The sequence below is a fragment of the Mytilus edulis genome, chromosome 3 (assembly GCF_963676685.1).
Source record: "Mytilus edulis chromosome 3, xbMytEdul2.2, whole genome shotgun sequence".
Classification (NCBI taxonomy): domain Eukaryota; kingdom Metazoa; phylum Mollusca; class Bivalvia; order Mytilida; family Mytilidae; genus Mytilus; species Mytilus edulis.
The window spans coordinates 26,216,916-26,241,092 of record NC_092346.1 but is presented as its reverse complement, the minus strand read 5'-3'; the positions used below and the strand labels follow the sequence as shown (position 1 = coordinate 26,241,092).

Below are 24,177 nucleotides of genomic sequence, written 5' to 3'. Positions count from 1 at the left end.
ACGCTTACAAAAAATCAGCAATCCTGCGTCATGCTTAGACCCCAATGAGACCCACTTGAGAGACAGTGTATCAACTCTTATGGTAACAGGGTTGTTTTAAATAAATGGATCAACTAGGCTTTAAAGAATTTTGACAAGCATTCCAAATTTAGTGTGGGCTGTAGAATACAACAAGTTAAAGAAAGACAGAATGCAAAAACACTAATCCGAAATCTTGAGATTGAGATACACCAACCCTACCACAAAAATGTTCCATGAGCTTGCAGTTGTTTTTTAACGAGTCTTTGTGGTTATTTTATGAAAAATATATAGCTACTAACATAAAATTAACATATTACTGACATCTAGAAAATTAATTTATGATTAATTTAAGCCCCACCGACAGAAAAGGAAGTACACCACTAATTCATGGCCCCTTTGCTTTCTATATTAAATTCCTCTATTTCAAGCAGACCCAGCTTTTTCATTTTAAGTTCAAATAAAGTGACATTCATTGCATGTCAAAGCTACACTTTACAGTGCCTTGTACTGAAAAAATCAACATACCTTTAATGGCATATAAGAAAGAACTGATTCCCATAATTTCGGATATACCTACACATGACAAACAGGCAAAATGTACCTTCTTTTTAAAATTTGGTGCAGTTTTTTAAATATCCAAAATTATGAGTCAAAAAGTGTTCTACAATGATCACCAGTCATTCAGCTCTCATTTGATACCAAAAAAAAACATATATATTCTACATGTTTAGAAAGTTACACTCATGCGTAGGGACTATTTTGTGTTAGATATGTATTACTTTCTGGTATGTGCTTTCTAGCCCGGCCCAAATTAGTGATGTTGCACCTATATTGAGGCAATGACAAGGGATTGGCATATTTGCTTAAGTTCCTAGTCAAATTCCAAAGTATTACTAAATTTAGTTGTCAAAAGATAAAAGTTCTTAAAGTCATATGCCCTTTTTTTTTTAAAATATAGTCAATCAAATATAAAAGTTCAAGTCGTATGCCAAAGTTTCATAAAATTTTGTCGATCAAATATAGAAGTTCTTAAAGTCAGATGCTAATTTTTTGTAAAATTTAATTGATGAAATAAAAGTTCTTAAAAGTTCTTTTTGATCAAATCTGAAAGTTCTGTTAGGGAAGATGTATGTTTCATTTAATATTATGAAAATTTTACAGCATGAAAAACATCCAATTTTCATGGATCTGTTATTTGTTTATCTTCGAATTTTGGATGTTAAAGAATAATTTATAAACCTTTTTTTTTAATTCTTAAATAATGAATGATAAAATACATGTTGTGTTTTATCCTGCAAAACTACCATTGGAGGTTTCTTTGTTATGAATTTGATTATGCAGAAGAACAAAAACCGTAATGGCTAATTAGATGATAGATATAAGTCTTTTTTACTGGGTGTTTGATAATTAATCATAATGTGTACACCATTTCATTTCATTGGGGATATGTTAATTTGATATTAAATTTCTATTATTCAATAATGGCTTTATGTTGTATTGCTGGAGAAATACATTTCAAAGATTTAATAGATATGATAAATGTAATACTCCTGCATTCTAAATTTGCATGAACATTTTACACAGTATTAAGTAATGTTAAAAAAAATTGAACTATTAATATACTCATCAGAACAGCTGTTATTAATGCACTAAAGCAATTAATTTTTAGAAAATTAAAAAAAATTACATTCCTCAAGTTTCTATGGCATCAAAGCTTTTGGGATTTAAAGAATTTACTTTTTGTCTTCTTTTTTTATTTCCATTTCAAACCAGGAAATTGTCTCAACATGTGGGAAACAACTTTATATTTGATTAGAATTATGCATGAAAAGTAGCTTGAAATATTAAAACTGTTAGAGTCCCAAGATTATTTTCCAATGCTGAATTGCAAATTTTTTTTTAAAAAGATGGTCGTTATTTTTTTAACCAAAACAATGACACTGTGAAATCTGAAGTTTTGCTGAAAAAGAATATACGCAAATCATTTTTCAGCAGTACATCAGAATTCACAGTTTATTGATGATGCTGTGGTTGATTGATTGATTGATTGGTGTTCAACACCACTTTCAACACTTTTGTACTATTTCATGGCGATCAATAAAAATATTTGGTGGAGGAAACCAGGGTCCCAAAAGAAAACCGCCAACCTTTTCTATATTGTAATTAAAGTGGGTTTTCGAATTCAATAAATCCTTTTTATTATGCACAGGAAAAACAGACCTAGAAACATAAAGTAAATCTAGAAATTAAAAATTAAAATGTTAAATTTGCACGTAGAATAAACTCAAGAAAAACAAATTATTGAGTTATCATGTCTCTTTGCTTAATAAAAAAGCCAACAGCTTTTATGTCTATCAAGCATCTAGTCTTTCCTGGGCCTTTTATAGCAGACCATGTGGTATGGGCTTTGCTCATTGTTGAAGGCTGTACAGTGACCTATAGTTGTTAATTTCTGTGTTATTTGGTCTCTTGTGGAGTGTTGTCTCATTGGCATCATACCACATCCTCTTTTTATATTCTCTGTCTGAATTATGTGTATAGCCCTCTTAATATGATATATATGATTGTTTAAAAAAAATAGTAACACAAAAGATAATAAATGTGCTGAATAAAACTGCTGATATATGCATCGAGCATAGCTGGATTCCAGCTAGTCAGTTATAACCCTGTCATCTGCTTATACAAATCATCTGGACTTTAAAGGAGGAAAATATTTTATCTTATTCCATTTTGTCCTCTTTTTTTTAATGTTAAGTTTAAAAATCTTAATTTTCAATATATTTTACTAGTGTTACCTTTTAAAAAATATGTAAATACATCAAGGGGGCAATTGTAATAGAGGGTGGTGAGGGGTTATTTTCGTTCAACGTGTTTTGCCATTTTTATTTCACGTGCTGCTGTGAAAAAGGTTCATTATTCACCGTGTTTCGTGAAGAAATCGGTAAAAAGATCAACATGCAAGAAATTTTTAATTGTTTGTTCATCATGAAATGGCATTTTATTTCGCGTTCTTCCATGCAGATACCCCCCTTTACGCCCCTCGTAATAGAAAAATGGAATCCCCTGATATCTGTAAATGTAATGTGTCTCCCTTAATGTAGCATTGTACCATTATATCAACATAAACTGACAATTAAACCAATTTTCAGTAATGATTTTATTGTACTTTGGAATGTTTATGCATAATTTTTAAGGCAACACATCAATATTGAAGTAACATTAAAATGTTTGTTTGCAATGTTTATACTGAAATTGGTTTCCTTTTTTTTATTTTGCTTATCATTTATGAGTTTTTTGTTTTATCACTTTTATTTGGAAAAAAATCTGTTTGCTATAAAATGTTCAATTTAAATGATTTATAGCTTGAAATGACATCAAACACTGCAATGAAATATTCAATTATATTGTTTAAAAGCTTTTATTGACTAAAAAAAAACTTATTTTGCCTGATTGTAAATTTTTTGAATTCAGTCAATCATTTTAAAAGTGAGGAAACATTTACTTTCTACTTTGTTTGAAAATCAATTTTCAGTTTGTAAATTATTATGCTTTGTGAGATTTATCCCCAGTAGAAAGTCTGATCCTTAGTTTGAATTTTTGAATTTCATCTGAAAGCGAAAATAATCTTTAGTTTCATCTTAAACCAATAGCATTTATATCCATATTTATTTCTTTGTAGTATTAGATTTTCTTTTGATATTTTCAGAACCCATTGGAATGACAAGGAAATCATTGATTCTAATTTTCAAGAAAATGATTTAATAACAAAAGAAACGACAGCTATAATCAATCTATTATGTAATAAATGGAATATTAGAAAGACAATTCAGGAAGTCTTGAACAGGTAAAAATATATAATTATGTCGCAGAATGGAAAAACTTGAGTGAAATCTCCACATGAGCGTGAAATAAAATTTGTCATATATTATATAGTATTTCCTTTTCCTGTGATCATTTCTATTTATGTTCTTTGATGTCTCTTTGAGTATTTCCGCTGATGAAGGTTGAAATAGTATGGTTAAAATCTCAACATTAATCAAAGTACAGAAGTACTGAACATCAGATGATGGCAAGTTCTGGCAGAAAGTTACAAGAACTTGCTTCAGAAAAAAATCACATCTCTATACCTGAAAGTTACAAAGATATATTTTTTTCTGAGACAAGTTCGTGCGTGAATGATGAATAAATGATATATCTTTGAGTATTTCCGCTGATGAAGGTTGAAAAAGTATGGTTATGATCTCAACATTAAAAATTAAGTGGAACTCTTCTATACATGTGCATGTCCCGTTTAAAATCTGATTGTCTTTAAAAAGATATTTTTAAGACATTTATTTATATTGGAACTTTACAAGTTTTCTAGGCTCTGGATGATTTAGACCTTGTTGTATTGTATATAATATTGAAGAGCTTGTGTTTCCTATAATGACTTCCTTGATATAGTGTTGCTACTTTGATACAAGGATAACATTAAACTAAGGGTTTTTAATGGTAAAGTTTAAGTCATCGCTTAGAAATGTTAAAGATTGTCATCATGAGTTGGTTAACAGTCATAAAATATTTGTGTGACAGATATGTTCCAGTTGATGTTTCTTATCTCAACTGAGACATAACCAAATAAGACTGAACACCATCTATGTACTTACCATCATCATGAGCAATACAAGGGGTTCCAAATGGGAAGCCTGATTCGTTCACTCTTCCAGAGCTTTTGTGTTTCTTATCTCAACTGAGACATAACAAAATGAGACTGAACACCATCTATGTACTTACCATCATCATGAGCAATACAAGGGTTCCAAATGGGAAGCCTGATTCATTCACTTTTTCAGAGCTTTTGTGTTTGTTATCTCAACTGAGACATAACCAAATGAGACCGAACACCATCTATGTACTTACCACCATCATGAGCAATACAAGGGTTCCAAATGGGAAGCCTGATTCATTCACTCTTTCAGAGCTTTTGTGTTTGTTATCTCAACTGAGACATAACCAAATGAGACCGAACACCATCTATGTACTTACCACCATCATGAGCAATACAAGGGTTCCAAATGGGAAGCCTGATTCATTCACTCTTTCAGAGCTTTTGTGTTTGTTATCTCAACTGAGACATAACCAAATGAGACCGAACACCATCTATGTACTTACCATCATCATGAGCAATACAAGGGGTTCCAAATGGGAAGCCTGATTTGTTCACTCTTCCAGAGCTTTTGAAATCATCACTGGCTTTTTGGTAGGGTTTATGTTGCTAATCTTTAGTTTTTTATGAGCCTTTTACAGACTGTTGTTTGTCTTTTTTTTTTTTTTCATTTTTATGGCCCCGCAACGAAGTTGTCGATTCCATATACTTTTAGTCTTTTACCCTTGTCGTCCTACATTCCGAAATTCTGTAATTCCGTAATTCCGTCATTCTGTCATTCCGCAACAAACCATTATACAGAGTTTTTTTCTAAACGCTTTCAGATATTGGGCTGATTTTTGGTATGTGAGTTAACCATGATGAGTTACAATTCAAGTTTAAGTTTCGTTCCCCTCCACTAATTTTTGCTGAAATTACAGACTTTGAACTTTGAGAAATTGTTGAAAATCACAGTTATACAGACTTTTTTTCTAAACGCCTTCAGATATTGGGCTAATATTTGATATGTGAGTTACCCATGATGAGTTACAGATCAAGTATAAGTCTTGTTCCGCTTCGCTCTTTCTTGCTGAAATTACAGGCTTTGGACTTTGATAAATTATTGAAAATAAAAGTTATACGGATTTTTTTTCTATACCCCTCCAGATTTTGAGGTTATTTTTTAAATGTGAGACTACCATCATGTTTGTGTCCACATGTGTTATTGGAATTGCAGATTTTTCAACTTTTTGGGACAGGGCCATTCGTGTCGCTTTGACACATCTAGTTTGACATGACTCAGAACATCACATGTTGAGTATGAAAACTTTTCAGACCAAAATCAAAAATTTGATTTGTATAAATGTCACATTTGTTGTTATTAATGGATTCTCTATTTTTCTATTTCAGAGTATTTTCACCATTTGCTGATTGCAGTGTATTTATTGGTGAAATGTTAAATATAAAAATACAAACTCTTTTCAGATATAAGGTAAGAAAAATTTTGAAATTTTAAGATATGTCAATTTAGATCTTTACATATTCTAAAGACACTTGATTTTTGACCCAGTTGTTGACTTGGTTTTTTTACTTTCTACCAGGTAAATATATGCAATGTATACTGTTAATAGGCCGAAACATATCTAAAGCAATTAAACAAAATTATGACAATGCATTTTCATTGAAAACAAAATGAATGAATATAAGAACAATTTTTTCCATGAAAGTAATATATTTTTGCCATCCCTTACAGTTTGGGGGAAGCCATCTTTTCTGTTTTTATACCCCCGCTTTGAAAAAAAGGGGGGTATACTGTTTTACCTCTGTCTGTCAGTCCATCAGTCCGTCAGTCCGTCAGTCTGTCAGTCAGTCTGTCCGTCCCATGAATATTTTTCGTCACATTTTTCTCAGGAACTACACTACCAGGATTTCTGAAATTTGGTTTCAGGCTTGATATAAGTCAGCTATACTGTGTGATGCTTTTTCAGATTCATCACTCGACAACTTCCTGTTTACCGAACACTTGTATCATTTTTACACCTGATAGCCAAGTTGAAAATTTTTCGTCACATTTTTATCAGGAACTTTTGGAAGGGGGTTTCATCAGTGAGCAGAAGCTCACAGTTTCACTTGTTTGGTTTGTTTTTGTTTGTTTTTGTATTACAGGTTGATGTTTAACCCACTTCTCTCTTTATTCTTGCTGCATGATTTCATAAAAGAGTTGAACCGTTCTAAACTGTTTTGTAAGCTTGAGTCTTTGGTCAACATCATAAGAAGTAAAATTGCATGAAACTGTAGTTTATTGTTAAAAAAATTTACTATATCCTGAATAGACTCATTTTGACAAGATATAGCTACCATGGTTACATATAGTTTCCTCAAAATTTAACTTGTTCTTATACAAATTACATTATCACTTTTTTCACAGATATTGGTACATGTACTTTGATTTTAGCTACAAACTGTTCATTGTTACAGTAGAAAACAGAAAAAAAAAACATTCATTACATTTAAAAACAAAAGTCATTGTTTTGCAAACATTATTCATTTAATTAGCACAAAAAATGAAGCCAAACCTTGAAATTCTTGTATTAGAAAATGATGTTCTTTTCTTCTTACAGGATTCGGGGTCAGGGAATCAAGATGGTGAAATTATAAATTTATTATTGAGAATTGTAACAGAATGTGAAACTGTGATTACTCAAGTGTTTACAGCACTTCAAACACGTCAGGAACAATTAAAAAATAAAACATTACGTTCACGTCAAAGAAACAATCTACAATCGTTGATTAATTGGTAGGTATCTTATTGTCCATAAGCGCTGAGGCATGACAAATTAGTTTCATAATTTGCATTGCAAATTTCAAGAATTAGATATTTATGCTTTCAATTTCAAATGAATTGTTGTACTCCAATGAATTTCTATTGTTTTATTTTTTTTATTTTAGAAATCAATTAAAAGTAGTGGCCTATAAAACCTTAAAAATTTAAAGTGCTGTTAATTCAGAAAGGATCAAAGAGTATTTGAATAGAAATTTTTCAACCTTACGAAATGAAAATATTTGCTATTGAATTAAAAAATCATCAAGAACTTATTTGAATAGAAAAAAACTTTTAATTTTGCTATGGTAATTTGAACATATTCCATTTTTTTCGATTAACTTTAGAATTTTTTTATTCCTGTTTGATGTTTTTTTTCAGAAAGTCTGGTGACTGAGATATTTAAACTAAAAGATCAGATAATAATATTAAGTGCTTCTATTGTAATTTGTTTAATTTAAAAAATAATTGAAATTCCTAATCTGTTGTTGTTATAACATTTCCTTCCAGTTGTTTTATAATTCACCAGAGTGTACATTTGATTGTATGGTTGACCACATGTGACCTGGTTACAATAGAAACAAAGAAATTGGAAGAAAAAAAACATATAAAGTAAGATATATAGTAACAACTAAAACCAGTGATGAAATAACCGTTTTTCTTCTTTCAACTAGTCAATTTTACTTAGAAATATTGTACTACAAAAATGTACTCCATTACAATATTCTTGAGTACTGTAGATTCATTTATTGTTGTGGCCATTTTCATGGTTTGAGGAAAAATTCTAGTTGCTAGGAGTTTTGATTTCGTAAATTGCCAAAATCTGCATACAAACGGCTTGCCATAAAATGGCATACTTGTATTATTTAAGGACTAACCCCAATAATTCAGACCCTCCCCATAATATATCTAACTGTTTGATAGGGCAACAATTTTAAGTAGGCTAAAAACAAAAATTTTGGATTCTGATCACTTCCTTTTGGTTTAGAGAGCCAATCAGCTAGCAGCTCAATTAACTAGAGATAGGTAACTCCTGCGCTAATTTGGATTGATCGATTGTCAATTTTTCGTTGACTATGCATTTAAATGTTAATGAAGCCATCGTAGATCAGTAGAAGATAACAACTAAATTATTCATAATAATATGCTGGGAATTAGCTGATGCACATAAACTATTGTCATAGTATATAAATTATTAAAATGTGCATACCTAGGAGCCTCTAGTTGGGGAAATCCCATTCAAATCAATTTGGATGGAACACAACAGTTTGGACTTGAGTCTTATTTCGCTATTTATTTAAAGAAATTTGAGTTTTAGGTGTTTTCTGATGTTTTCAATGTCATTCATTCTTTTTAGGCTATACAGAAAGTTCTTAGTGTTTCTAACGTGTAATCAGGTATACACTATACACAGGCACGTCGCTGCCTTAAAGTCAACATGCAGTTGCTTGCACATCGGCATGTTGAAAACAAAATTAGGGCAAAAATAGACTACATGATAATGGAACTGGGGTTTGATATCATCAGAAAATTACTTCTTTGCGCAGTATCTGCTTCCTCATGTTGTAGGAAATATAACCAACAAACAAATAGCGATGTTATTTGAGACATTTGAGACTGTCCCGGCATGTAATTTAGACGAATTCAATCAAGAGGATGCTCGATGGCCAATACACAATACACTCATGTATAACACCTCACAATCAGATGCCAACTTCGCTGTGAGAGATACTCTTTACAGCAAGCCCTAAGCTTATTACTACAAAACACAGATCAAGTTTGAATTTTGGTGGCGTCACTTATACCGTTCTAGAGTTATGCCCTTTTACGAATGGAAAAATTGATGACTTAAGTTTGCCTGAACTCAATGTTATGAAAAATATAAACAATGCTGATTACCACAAAACTCATATCAAGTACAAATTAGGGTAGCATCACTTTTACAGTTCTTGAGTTATGTCCATTTATAATGTTATATGCAATTGGGGGCATCCTGTGTCCCATGGACACTTTCCCCAATTATTATTATCATGGATATTACATTATTTCCTGAATTGAAATTATTAATAACTAGAAAGGCTGTAAACAGAGCTTTAAACATTAGACTAAATGTCAAATATATGGGTTAATGTATTACTTAGTGTAGTGGTGTTCAACATCATTAATATTTTAATTGAATAAGAGCTATTACAGATTTATCATTTATATGGATATTAAATTTATGTGTTGGTGTTTCAAATTGTGACGTGCTGTTGTCATGTATATATTTACCGCTGGTACCTAAAGTCATTATAAGTTCATTGAATATTCACAAAACAAATGATATCTCATTGAAATCAATACAAAAAAGTTTTAATTACAATCCTACTGTATTCTTTCTTATGAATTAATTATCATGGCTTAAGTCATTTGGTTCAGCTAAGTCTGACAAACACTAGATAGTAGTGCGGACTACAAAGGGCAAAAATAAATTCCTCTTATGTAATATAAATTACAGAACTGTAACAGTCTCTGATCATTTACAAAAAAGTTTGCATGCAAGTTTTTTTCATGTCCTTTAACATAACTAGAAAAATTTTGATCAATGACAAATTGTAAAATTGATTAATGCAACTTTAATATTCTCTATCAGAAGAAAAATAATCCTTATTGATATATCAAAATAAATGCAAGTTTTTATTTGATATGTGTGATCTTCATCTTGTAGCAATTTTTTGGCTATAACGAATACATGTACATAAAAATTTTAATATTTCCACCATGTAACCATAATATATTTTTTAATTGCAAGCGTAAGTGATGAAATAGGGAAAATAATCTTCCAAACAAAATATTATTGAATGACTAAAAATTTCCAGTTTCAACCTCACTATTAAGCACATATTTTAGAAATAAGAATCCCATTCATTTTTTCTGCCTCTCATGCTCTACCCCTCTTATGATAGTATTGTTTTCAATCGATGTCTCGGTCCTTCCATTTGTCCATTTTAAGTTAAGGCTTGTCACCACAAAGCAACTCAACTTGATCCTTAGTACACATGTAGATTATATGTTATGGTGATCTTTTCATAATAAGTTTCTCACCATGAAGTAATGTGACATTAATTTGATTCTAATTTTACGAATATAAAAGTATTATTAAAGGAGATGTGGTAAGAATGCAAATAAGACAAATGGAATGAATGTAAGCAATTAAAGACAACCCTACAATCTTCCAACAATGGTAAAAAAAAACCATACTGTATCAATGGCTATGAAAGGTACCAACATGAAAAATATAAAATAATTTGGTTGGTTTATTATAACATGAAACCAAGGTTTTTACGCTGAGGTGGGCATAATATCAAATAGCAACACATTCTTGTATTGTTTTTTTTTTTGTTGTTGTTTTTTTTTTGGGGGGTGGGGGTTGGAAGAGGGAGTATTTAAAACATGCTTAGCTTGAATTGATATGAATAAGTTGTAAGTTCAAAGCTCCATTTAAAATTATGATTACTTATGAATTATTAACTATTTCTGATGTCTGTTCAGTCTTGTATGACAATATGATAATAAAGACGTGAAGGACATGACAAATATTTTTCTGTCACACGATGATTAAATTGGAAATTATAATTAGAAAAAGTAATTGGTTAAATCAGCATAAAGGAAACATTTCTTTATCATTGCTAGGAAATATGTTACAGAACATCAATTTTTGTTCTGGAAATCTTTATAGCATTGCTGACAATTATTAAAAAAAAAAATTTGGAAAAATAACTTGGAAAAAAACACATATTTTGGCGTTAATATTGATTCACTTATAGGGTCTTTGCATCGGAACTAAACATATTTATTCAAAAACCAGTTGTTGGCATGACACGGGTTATGTTCTTCTCATATATGTTATGATGGTATGATACTAAACCCCTAAAGGGAAGGATTGTGCCTGATGTTCATATGATGAAATCATGAGCTGGCATGTCAGTTAACTGCTAGTAGTCTGTTGTTATTTATGTATTATTGTCATTTTGTTTATTTTCTTTGGTTACATCTTCTGACATCAGACTCAGACTTTTCTTGAACTGAATTAATGTGCGTATTGTTATGCGTTTACTTTTCTACATTGGCTAGAGGTAAAGGGGGGAGGGTTGAGATCTCACAAAACCCCGCCGCATTTTTGCGCCTGTCCCAAGTCAGGAGCCTCTGGCCTTTGTTAGTCTTGTATTATTTTAATTTTAGTTTCTTGTGTAAATTCTTGGAAATTAGTATGGCGTTCATTATCACTGAACTAGTATATATTTGTTTAGGGGCCAGTTGAAGGACGCCTCCGGGTGCGGGAATTTCTCGCTACATTGAAGACCTGTTGGTGACCTTCTGCTGTTGTGGTTTTTTTTCTATGGTCGGGTTGTTGTCTCTTTGGCACATTCCCCATTTCCATTCTCAATTTTATTTCAATTTTTCTTTTATATTATAAATAATGGTTTGTGTGATTCTAAATCTAATGTTAGGTTGAAAATTGCATTTGTACAGATTCATTTGTACTAATATATATCATGCCCTATGTTCTGACTGGAGTATGGGCCTCAGCAGCTTAGTGGTCTAAGTAGTTTCAACTACTGTTTCACTAGCTTGTCAACACTGAGATTGTGAGTTTGAGTAGGGCACATGACAGGTGGGTTCAAACTTCAAACCCAATCTTAATTGACTCTGGGGTCTCTGACTTCCTCCACCAATGTAAAATGGCCAACAAGAAATATCCAACAGTGCTGATAGTGATGTTAAACACAAATCAATTGATTAATCAATCTGACTGGAGTGGTAACTTATGGTCACCTGGACTTCTCCAGTCAGCTACAATATATAGTACATTTAGTAAATACATTATTTTGTGATATAATAATATACTTTAGAAGCAGAAATTTTCGTGGAGTATTTAATTTCGGTAATTATTTCATAGAAAGAATATATCCACGAAATTAAAACCCCCACGAAAATTTAGCTTCCTTATAATACCACTTACATTTAAAGAAAACACAAAATTAAATCCCCATGAAATCTTATAGAGAGACAAAACTACGAAATTTGAACCACACGAAAATTATTGTTTCTACAGTATATTCAATTTTTTTTCATTTTTTTTCAGATGTTTAAAGATGGTATTACAATTCACAGAAAATTTACGGACATACACAAACTCTGAAAACAACAAATGGATGGAATGTGTTAACTTGTCTATTAAAACCATGGATAAATTAAAACAATTTATAACTTGATATATAAGAGTATTCCTTTTTATGTGTGCTTATATTATTTAGTGGATCATTTGTACAAAAGTTGGTGATGTCTTGAGTCAGTTTCACAGTTTTCATTGCAATTACACTTGTCAAGATGCATTATTTTGAACAGATATTTCAAGATAAGATAATGCATTTCTTTTTATCCTGATTCATTCCATGATAGAATGTAAACCATGAGAAAACAAAATAATGCCTGTTGACTTTCTTTAATGCCATTACAATGCCATTCATTGCCATTTCAATGGCATTAATCCTTTATATTCATACCCTGTGTAATGTTTCCATTTAAATATAAACTACATGTATATGTTAAAGTCATATTATCATTTTCTGTGGTAGATTTTGATTTCTGTGCACTTTGAAATTGAAAGTTTGAAGCAGTTTTTACTTGCAATAGTAACACAATAGAAGTCAATAGTGGAGTTGGAACTGTTTACTGCTAACGCTTCCAGAACACCTGAGTTCACCCCTGGAGTAAAGTGGAGTATGTGTTACTCAATTTGTAGTTTGGTGGACTAGTTTTTGTCATTAATTGATTTTGGTTTTTGATTGCCCATTGATATATTCCCCATTTTTATAAAATTCAGCTTGCTAAATATTGATAAGGAAACAAATTATCCTTGAATGTCTCTTAAATATCATTAATTATGAGTTGCTTCATTGAGTGTAGTATAGTTTAAGGATTCTCAGTTAGAGCATTTGGAATTTTTCCTGTAAAGCTATCCTGATTATCTTGAAAATACCTACTAGTAGTGTTTTCACTGTTTGATATATATATATACACAACAATGATTAAGACACTATAGTTAAATGCCATTTATTCATAAACAAAGTCTCACATTTACACAATTTTACATTTTTCTTGTCTTTAACTAATACTGTTAGAATACAAGCTTCAGTAAGCCCAAAATATAGACCCAATCTCCCTAAAAAAATCATTTAAAAACATATTTTAAGAAAAGTTGATTGTTTTTCTGTATGAGATACTCTGTATTCCTCATAAAGAAAGTCTAATATTTACAATATGCTTTGTTCTTTTTATCTATTTATAATACTAGTACACAAGCCAATATGAACTTATTATTATTAGCCAGACTGCCTAGTAGCTTTATTGGGAAGGACGTAAAACCCTTATCCAAAATAAGTTGTTAATTACCTGAACAATTAAATTTTGGCAAATTGAATTTTCACATTGAAAAATACAAAAGATATGGAATTCATTCAAAGGGAACTAAAATTTTCTTCTTGAAAAACCAATCATACATGATTGAGGAATTGATTAATTTCACAATAATTAATGCCAACAATTGCTGTTTCACTGCTTGAAGATGCACATTTAAAAGTTAAACACCTGCTGTATGTACGTGTACATCTAAAATATATTCTTGTGAACTCAAAGAAGATTCACTTAGTAGTTGCACACCTGCTAAAACGTATATTTTTGTGAGTATAAAAATCTGTGGACAGATAAAACGGTCTAAAAAATATACACAGTTAGAAGCTGTACATCCAAATAAGAATTAATTAGAATCATTTAGAAGTTGAACAAAGTTACATCAAAATCGAACTATCCTACAATGTGTCGCTCTTATTTTTACATATGTTCACCTCTTTGCGCCCAATAAAATCGGAATTTACATTCTTTACATTCATCAAAATCAGACTGTCATAAACTTTGACACACTTAAAAGTTTTACACATGTTCTAAACATTAATCCATGCAGACTGTCCTTCAATTTGATACTGATACTTTAAAGTTGTACACATGTTCCCAACATTCATCAAGATAAGACTTTAAGACTGTCCTACAATTTGACACAATTAGAAGTGGTACACGTGTTCCCAACATTCATTAAGACAACACTATAGAACTGTCCTACAATTTGATATACTTGGAAGTTGTACACATGTTCCCAACATTCATCAAGATCAGACTCATACAATTCAACACAGTTACAAGTTGTACACATGTTTTTTACATTCATCCAAACAGATTGATCTATAATGTCACACTTCAAAGTTGTACATATTGTCTTCAAATTCAACAAAATCGGACTATCCTAAAATTTGACGCACTAAGAAAAATACATGATCTTCAAAATTCATTAAAATCAAACCGTCCTAAAATTTGACACACTAAAAGTTGTACACATGTTCTTGCCATTCATCTAATCAGACTATCCTTAAATTTAACACACTAAAAGTTGAACACATGTTCTTCAAAATCAGGCTTTTCTAAAATTTGACATATGTACAAGTTGCACACATGTTCTTCATATTCATTAAAAGCTGACTATCCTCAAATTTGACACATGTAGAAGTTGCACACGTTCTTCAACATCAGAATGTCCTAAAATGAGTCTTATGGTACACTTTGAAGTTACACACACGTTTTTTATATTCATGAACATCAGACTCTCCTAAAATGAGTCTTTTGACACTATAGAAGTTGTACACATGTTCTTTACAACATCAAATTCAGACTGTTCTTAATTTTGACACACTTTGAAGTTGTACACATGTTCTTTGTATCATCAAAATCAGACTATCCTAAAATTTGACACACATAGAAGTTGTTCACATGTTCTTTACAACATCAAATTCAGACTGTTCTAAATTTTGACACACTTAAAAGTTGTACACCCGTTCTTTATATTCATCAAACTACACCGTCTTAAAATTTGACACACTAAGAAGTTGTACACCCGTTCTTTATATTCATAAAATCACACTGTCCTAAAATTTGACACACTTAGAAGTTGAACACCTGTCTTATTTTTACTTTCGTTTATAGCATCACCTTGTGGTTTACCCCAGGATTTATTTTTAACATTAGTTTTCACACTACTTGCTTTTTGATACATTGTAGTTTTTGTTTTCTTCAATTCAACTTGAAGTCTGTCAATCTCTCCCTGAAAAAAAAGTTAAAAATTATATACGTTTGTCCTCTCGAGTTATTATCATGTCACCTGAGTTTATGCACATATTTATATGTTGCCGTTGCGGTTAGAAGTAGCCCAGAAAGTATGTGTCTAGTCTTGATACTTTTAAAAGATAAATGTAGTTATTTAAGGCATACAATATGTCTATTAATTGTTATCTGATTAATGTCCAGTGGCAAATATTTCCATGCATATTCAGGCAAAATCCCCAGTGGTATCATCAGCTCAGTAGTCGGTGCTCCGGTACTGACATTATTGATAGCAAATTATCACGTTTACAAATTATGAAATTACAAAAAAAATGATGGTCCCTCAGAAAAGTTTACCTTGATGACATTGGCTTTTCCTTTTGTGTATCTTTTGATCATACACTCATTACGTTGCTAAGCTTTTATCTGACTGAGACAAATAAAATTCTCAGGTTTTCTACACTTAATAGTGCTAAAATAGCGTGATATGTGAATAAAATATTTGGCTTATTACATAAGAATGTGTTTGTATCCGATTCAAAATCAGAAACTTTGTAATCCTGCACGGAATGTTCAAAGCAAAGATTAAAATATCTTTCAGCAATTTGATGTAAAATTTTCATGAAATCAAAATGTTTTCCGTGCTTTACTCGTGTGTTTAAAGACCATCTTGATTTTTAAACTTTGCACATAAAAAGAATTACAAAAGCTGTCATCTGCACAATCATATTTGAAAACGCATATTTATACAAATAATCGACTTTTTCTCAGTACCGTTTTGTTTTAATAAGGGGGCGTAATACTACTAATAACCGTGTCAGAAATTAGCCCCGTATCCCTACTAACCTAATATTGAATATACAAGGTCTCCACGCGGACGCTTTTAACCAATCATATTCCTAGAAATGTATAGGAGGTTAGATAATCTTTAATGTTTACCTCTAATGCATCTTTAGTGAACTTTTCTACTTGTTCCGTTCTTTTAACAAACACATTGGTTATATAGCTAATGATGAGAGATACGTAAGCTAAACCAAATAAAATCCAAGCGAAAGTCACAATTCTGTACACGTCACCAGCTCCTTTGTCACTCAGACGGTTCTCCGATATAGCTGAAAAAGTAATAAGTTAAAAGATAAAACTATGCATTACAAACGTCTCTTCGATACATAGTATAGCTGCAAATGTTCAATAAATAGTTTAAAGATAAAGTTATGCAAGACAATAGATTCTTAGATATAGCTGAAAAGGTTCAAAATTTTAAAGATCGAGTTATGCAAGACCATAGATTCTTCGATATATATAGAGTTCTGAACATTTGCAGTTATATAATATAACTGCAAATGTTCAGATTTCAACAGATAAAATTATACAGGACGATAGATTCTTCACTATAGCTAAACATGATCAAAATTTAAAAGATCGAATAATGCAACCCTAAAGATTTTTCAATATGTCTGCGAAATTTTAATTCAAAAAGATGTTTTTGAAAAGTTGGAACTGTGGTAAATCAAAGGTGGCCGACATTGAAGAAAAATTCGTGTTTCATCAGATAATTTCACGCTTTTACTTTATCGAAAGTGCAATTGTTTTAAAGCAGGCTGTAACATCTCAGTATGTATTGATTATGTTTGAATATTATCTTTCTGAAGTCTAGAATTAAAAATTAATGTGTTTGAATAGCTATTTTAGATTAATGTTCAGATTCAATACCAAGATAGATAGATATATGACATAGATAAGTGACATTACGTAATTATTATATGTCCCAACTGTAAACTGATGAAAACAAAACCAACAAACATTAATTCAAAGGAATTTGAAGCTTGATGACTAGTTTTTACGCTTTACCCTTCCTAATCACCGCAGTCTACCCTCAGTTTTATTTGGATTCGTGTTGCTTAATCATTCTAAATCGCAGTTCATCTTTTCGTATAGTATTTTGTCGACGCGTGTGTCTCATATATAAAATTGAGAATGGAAATGGGGAATGTGCCAAAGAGACAACAACCCGACCATAGAAAAAAACAACAGCAGAAGGTCACCAACAGGTCTTCAATGTAGCGAGAAATTCCCGCACCCGCACCACTCAGCTAGTCTTGTTTTCTTTAAGTTATGTTGCTTTTTGTCATTCTTCGACAATTTTTTTTAACCCCTTACCTTGTCTTTCTTAAAAAATTGACTTTGAGTACAGTGCCGCTGGAGCTGAACTACAAATTTCATGTCAAAAGTGCTAATGGAAGACAATTGGGAACAAAACAGAGAAGTAAGTAACCAGGACAAACTCTCTAAAGCCAACAGTAATAAATGTTCAGAAAACAAACAAACTATAGACCAGTGACGAACACTTTAAATAAAACCACACATAGTCTGAAACACACACCATCGTTACTTCATGGGGGGCAGTGTAAAACCCCTACAAGAAAAGTTATGCTGTGTTAAATATTATAAGCTTCTATCGACATCCTCCTGCATCTGCCTTTTTAACAATGGGTCACAAGTGTATCTGCTATCTTAGAAAGACCTTTCATGTTGTGCCTTGTGGATTTGAGACCCATTCTGGCATTTCAATTACTGTTAACTGGTTCACTGTTAATTACTTGATATATCAAATATTATCTGCAAATCATGACTATAGGGACATAGACAACTCTCATAGAATTATACCACAAGGGAAAGCTTCTTTATAATAGTAGAGGTAAAATTTCCCTCAGATCAAACGAAGGTGGATATTATTGCTAAACTAACACTTAGATTGTGTCAGGATGCCAGTTTAGTGTCTGCTTTGGTTGATCCTAGTTTCTGTGTAACAATTTGTTGGAATGTTGTCTACAGCTCCTTGGAGATTTTGCTTATCCGCCTTTTATGTACCCCTATTTTATCGTATGCTTCAGCTCAAACTATTTTAGATATAATTGCTAAATTAACACTTACCGGCAACGTAATCTCCAAAACCAATGGTTGACAAGGTAACAAAACAGTAGTATAATCCATCTAAATAGTGCCACTTCTCTACTTGTTGAAAAATAAAAGCAGGCACAAGGAAAAGCATAGTCAATCCAAGACATACGATTAGAACCATATTTAATACTTTATTTAAAACAGGTTTTCTAGAACACAATTTTAATCTATTCACTTTTGTAGACAATCTTGTTAATAGTTGGCCCATATAACTTAATACTACCATTGTCAGAGGTATCCCAAACAAGGCATATATAACTAATGCTAAACGTCCTTCTTTCGTCCTTGGTGCCATGTTTCCATAACCTGCAAATATATTTTTTTTAATAACGGACATTTCTAAATACCAAAAGTGGCGAAGCATAATTAACAGCAAATAGTTTAAATAAATCAAATTAAAAAAAAAAAATCCATAAGCAAAAGGCATGGAATATCGTTGCATCACACAAGTCTTCTATTTTTAGATCTTTTCTGAATACACCTCCATTGATACGCGTTTAAAAAAAAACCCCACAGTTTCCTTTATTACAGAGAACCTGGTAGGTAAACAGTATATGTCAGTGCAGTCTGCAGAAGATTTAAGATATCATCTTGGGCAGACTTCATGAAATTTTGGTCTAAAACTGCATAATTCTTTACATCATTTTCTGTAATGAACAGATTATCTCCTTGTTTTGATGAATAAAAATAGAAAACATGATATGGCGTTTTAGTAAATAACTGCACGGACTTGAGAGGAAACAAAAAGATCTCCATTGTCTGCTGTGCTTCGTCTCAAAATTCGTGATGAGTCCTTCATATAGGAAACTAACGTTCATGAACGTCTTACTGCAAGTTCAAAACTTCGTCTTGTACTAGTTTGATCGTTTGTTTTTTACTAGAAATGTCGATCACGCTATACATCTACAGTGATGAAGAAGAAAAAACACAAATGGTATTTTTTGGTGACTGAAATGCTACTGACTACAAATCTCACATTATGAGAAATAGCGTTTAAATGTGTCAACTTAAAATTATCTAGTTTTAAAGGGAAATCACAGACATAATAAGATACAAATAAGAATTACCTTTGAAGAATTAAAAATAACTTACCAATTGTAGACACAACTGTTATAACAAACGAAAAAGAGCCAGAAAAGTCCCATTTTGTAGATATCGTTTCATTTCTTAGAGTTCGTAATGCGAAATCCGAATCAAGCGCTATCTTGGACATAAAATTTTCCATTTCTGTTATATCCACACATGTATTATTACCTGAAAAAGTAATGAGATTTATATTTGCATTTTTTTATATACCAAGATTGTGTAATGTAAATAAACTCATCATAAACTCATCATAGATACCAGGACTAAATTTTGTAGATACGCCAGACGCGCGTTTCGTTTACAAAAGACTCATCAGTGACGCTCGAATCCAAAAAAAAAATAGAAGGCCAAATAAAGTACGAAGTTGAAGAGCATAGAGGACCAAAATTCCTAAATTTTTTGCCAAATCCAGCTAAGGTATTTTATGCCTGAGGTAGAAAAGCAATTTTGGAACGGGACTGTCAGTTGGTATTGCTTCATTCGAACTTATAATAAGACGAATTTTCAGTTTTACTTCCTCATATAATACCTACAAGCTATGAACTAATAAAAAAATTGTAAGGGTTCCGCGGAACCCAGTGTCTCGCCTACTTTTGCTGTAAATTGCAGGATCAACAAAAATGAGGGAAAAAATCAATAAAAATATTCCGCTTGATACCATGTTTGGATTATAGGAAGCTTCTGTCCAAGTTTGGTAAAAAATCCTGGATAGTTTATGAATCTAATAAATGTTTTAAAAACTTTAACTGCAGACTGGATTTAATGTTAACTGGAAGAAAAACTAAGTCCATTTATAAGTAAAATACAGATACACAGGTACAAAATATTAACAAAATTTCCTTCAAGATACTAGCTTTTGATCATAAACAAGCTTCTGTCTTAGTTTAGTACAAATAAAAAATAGTATAAGAAAGTTATCAAAATTTTTAAAAATTTAACCACAGAGTGAATGTGTTGTTTTCTGGCAGAAAAAAAATCCATTTAAAGTAAAATATGGAAACCAAGGATAGTTTAAAAAAGTTATTAAAATTTTAAAAACTACAACCACAGAGTGATGTAATGTTTTCCCGCAGAAAAACTAAGTGAATTTATAAGTAAAATACGGAAAAAATGGAATTTTATTTTCACAAAATTTACTTCTGGATACTATCTTATGATCATAAACAAGCTTCTGTCCAAGTTTGGTAGAAATCCAGTATGGTTTAAGAAAGTTATAAAATTTCAAAAACTTTAACCACAGAGTGAATATTTGTGGACGCCGCCGCCGACGACGACGACGGAATGTAGGATCGCTTAAAGTCTCGCTTTTTCGACCGTAAAGTTGAAGGCTCGACAAAAATGAGTATGATGCGACCTAAATTTCATGGTTTAGCAATCGCTGATTCTTTTAAGAATAACTTCTGATTCTTGCAGCTTATAAAGCAGATCACAATAATTTCACGATGATATAACTATCATTGGTTTCTTCACAATACATGTGAGGACATTAACTATCAAACATGTTAGGACTGACAATTGGCCTATATTATTTATGTATGTGTCTGTCCCAAGTCAGGAGCCTGTAATTCAGTGGTTGTCGTTTGTTTATGTGTTACATATTTGTTTTTCATTAATTTTTTTTATATAAATAAGGCCGTTAGTTTTCTCGTTTGAATTGTTTTACATTGTCATATCGCACCGTGGCCTTTTATAGCTGACTATGCGGTATGGGCGTTGCTCGTTGTTGAAGGCCGTATAGTAGAAGGTGACCTATAGTTGTTCATGTCTGTGTCATTTTGGTCTCTTGTGGACAGTTGTCTCATTGGCAATCATACCACATCTTCTTTTTTTCTATATAAAATATTTTAAGCAATAATATTTAGATAATAACTTTTCAAATAATCAGATAACAAACCATCCATGTATGTTGAAAAAGAATACAAAAGTTGTAATTGAGTACAATCAGTTTAAATTGAATGATTTAATAAATCTTCAGCGTCCAGTGGCAAATATTACAAACAAATTTTGAATAACAACATTTTTATGTCGTGTGATTTTGTGTAGGCTGTTTTTTTTTTTGCAAGACCAACAAGGCTAGCTTCTTCTCTTTTTTTTGGCGGTCTATATTCTTCAAGATAATAACATGGTATGCATGGTATACATTCATCCTATCCCCATCACTATTTGTATTTGCCCTAACTTAAACGACATCTCGCACTCGAGGCGAAAGTTACCGCGATATCATTTAGGCAGGTTTTGATGGATTTATTGTCAGCGTGGGTTGTTTCCTTCTAAAAAGAACTTACAACTATTAGCCTAAAAAACGAAGAAGATTTTCCTTCTTGTAGACTAAAAATACAATTTGTAGCTATTGACGACTAGAATGACATTTTATATGTTCAGCAATCCTGGTAAATCCAGTTCCGAAGCACTTTAATGCTATTCCGAAAATATCATTGACATTTATAACCATGTAAAAATGATTAACAGTCTACAAGCAGTACCAGACTCTTTTGTAAATCTCATTTATCTTGCAAATTTTTGTTTCGAGCTGAACATGTAAGAAAAGTTGATTGAGCTGGTATTCGAGTTTACCAATATGATGAGATATCTCTAAACAGATCACAAACACCCGAAGACAGCTGACCCTAACCACAAGTAGACAGATACAAATATTTATAAAACAAAGTTTTTTAACCATGAAAGGTAAAAAAAAACGTGTAATAGTAATATGTGAACAAAATCTTAATTTCTTAAACACTTTCATGTAGCGCTGAATAACATTTTGAAAATATGGAAATGTGCAAAAAAATCTTCTTTTCAAAATCAAATGTTATATATAGACTCTTCCAACGGGTGGGATGATGAGCTTGTATTTACTGGGGAAAGTTTAAAAGATACAGGTAGATTTAGGGGGGAGGTCATACATGATAAATACATCGACTTTTCGCAAGTATCACTACAAACATTAGCTCGCCAGCATCCCTTTTTCTCCGTTTTCAAAATCCTGGACCAGCACTTAAAGGATCAGGGATTTTAAAAATTTGATCACAAACTCACAACAATTTCAGGTAATAGAGTCGATAATCGAAATACATGTATCTTAATATTTGTCATAATCTTTTCTATGTGGGAAGTGGTATTCCAACTAATCCTGAATATTCGTCCGGTTCAAGTATTATTGTCATGGTTTAAAAGTACAAGTGTACTTGACAGATATAAATTAAAAATGAGTAGATTCAGCAAAAAAAATATTAAAAATGAATAGTCGTGCACATGTTTATTTTCACTTGGATTTAAAGGAGTAATCAGGACCATTTGGTGTTTTATTCAATGTCAGTAAGATTTGAAAATATATGTATAGGTTTCTCTTAAATAAAGACGGATACGTAAATATTGATACTAAGTATTATGACTGTATGAAAGAAAGTGTTTTTCATCTTCTATGGTTTCACGTGCAGGTCTTAAATTATTCAATTATTATCGGTATTCATGATTATTAAGAAATTTATAATTGGCATCAGCTCTTCATGACAATAATTGTTTTTAATGAATGGATAAAAGATTAAGTAAAGTATACGTTTCCCTTACCTAAAAACTTATGAATAGCTGTTCTCAAGTCATGCCGTCTATGAATTTCCGGTTGGCCCTCTATTTTTTGAAACACTGCTGCTCCAATACAAAGGTAAGAAACGGCAACAACTAAAAGTAGGGTTATGCGTTTCCAGCCCGGTCCTTCGTCGTCTAAATTTTGCTCATTTCGCTCATTTCGCTCAGTGTCTGGTATAACCATACTTCAAATTTCGCTCGAAAATCGCAGGAAAATAACAAAAACTTTTAATTTTTCATTTCTGTATACTCACATCATAGATAAAGCACTAAGTACCTTTAAGTACAACATTTGTTTTTACTTTCTATAAAAACAAATATCTATCCTCAAATCTTGAGCGTCGTGTTTTTTAATTATTCAAAAAATCCGTTTATTTCAGTTTTGTCGAATCCGTAATAGAATTTATCACGTTCAAATACTACAATTAAAAGAAAAAGTAAATATTTTGTCAACTTCCCTGCTCTAATGTCATTATCGGATGTTTACTCCGGGACATTAGAGATGCTATAATTATTTTATTATCTATCTCATCACAAACATCATTCGAACTGAGGTGCCGAGGTGACAAACCTTTATTTATTATTTTGTTTTCACAAAATCTTTTTATCCGATCAACAAATACGATGTCACAAAGTTGAATTATAATCCATCATCTCAAATAGTCGCATGCCAAAACTATCTTTTCGGGTAGTCCGGAACAACTAGCATTAAAGTTGACTTTCATTGCATCCACCTTTGAAAAGATGATTTGTCGTTTCTGTAATATAACTCCTCTTCTGAAAATTATGCACGTTTACTGCAAATCCATAAGATAAATGAATTATAGAAATAAAGTTCTCCACTTAAAGTAGGCTAGCTTTCTCATGCCGATAGCTAGGTTAATAC

At 31.6% G+C, this 24,177-nt stretch overlaps 2 protein-coding genes across 3 annotated transcripts in view; one reads left to right on the top strand and one right to left on the bottom strand.

Moving 5' to 3' along the window:
• Window positions 1–13,815, top strand: part of LOC139516086 (endoplasmic reticulum membrane-associated RNA degradation protein-like) — a 24,631-nt gene extending 10,816 nt beyond the window's left edge. For both annotated transcript variants that reach the window (XM_071305936.1, XM_071305935.1), the window contains exons 14-18: window positions 3,728–3,865; window positions 6,056–6,137; window positions 7,267–7,442; window positions 7,977–8,078; window positions 12,592–13,815. In XM_071305936.1, coding sequence (XP_071162037.1) covers window positions 3,728–3,865; window positions 6,056–6,137; window positions 7,267–7,442; window positions 7,977–8,078; window positions 12,592–12,721 — 628 coding nt within the window. In that variant the 3' untranslated portion in view covers window positions 12,722–13,815. The remainder of the gene's footprint in view (window positions 1–3,727; window positions 3,866–6,055; window positions 6,138–7,266; window positions 7,443–7,976; window positions 8,079–12,591) is intronic.
• On the bottom strand, window positions 13,555–24,177 carry LOC139516087 (potassium channel, subfamily K, member 16-like). The gene is made up of 5 exons (XM_071305937.1): window positions 23,274–24,177; window positions 19,710–19,871; window positions 18,591–18,923; window positions 16,596–16,768; window positions 13,555–15,657 (listed from the first exon to the last, which is right to left on the bottom strand). Exons 1-5 carry the CDS (start codon window positions 23,473–23,475, stop codon window positions 15,472–15,474), a joined length of 1,056 nt encoding a protein of 351 aa, XP_071162038.1. The 5' UTR covers window positions 23,476–24,177; the 3' UTR covers window positions 13,555–15,471.

Excerpts from the sequence above, each read along its gene's own strand:
- LOC139516087 (XM_071305937.1), bottom strand. The coding sequence starts at position 23,475 with ATGGTTATACCAGACACTGAGCGAAATGAGCGAAATGAGCAAAATTTA. Across the intron at positions 19,872-23,273 it reads AGCTATTCATAAGTTTTTAG|GTAATAATACATGTGTGGAT; the intron begins GTAAGGGAAACG and ends TTACTTTTTCAG. Across the intron at positions 16,769-18,590 it reads TTTTGGAGATTACGTTGCCG|CTATATCGGAGAACCGTCTG; the intron begins GTAAGTGTTAAT and ends TTACTTTTTCAG.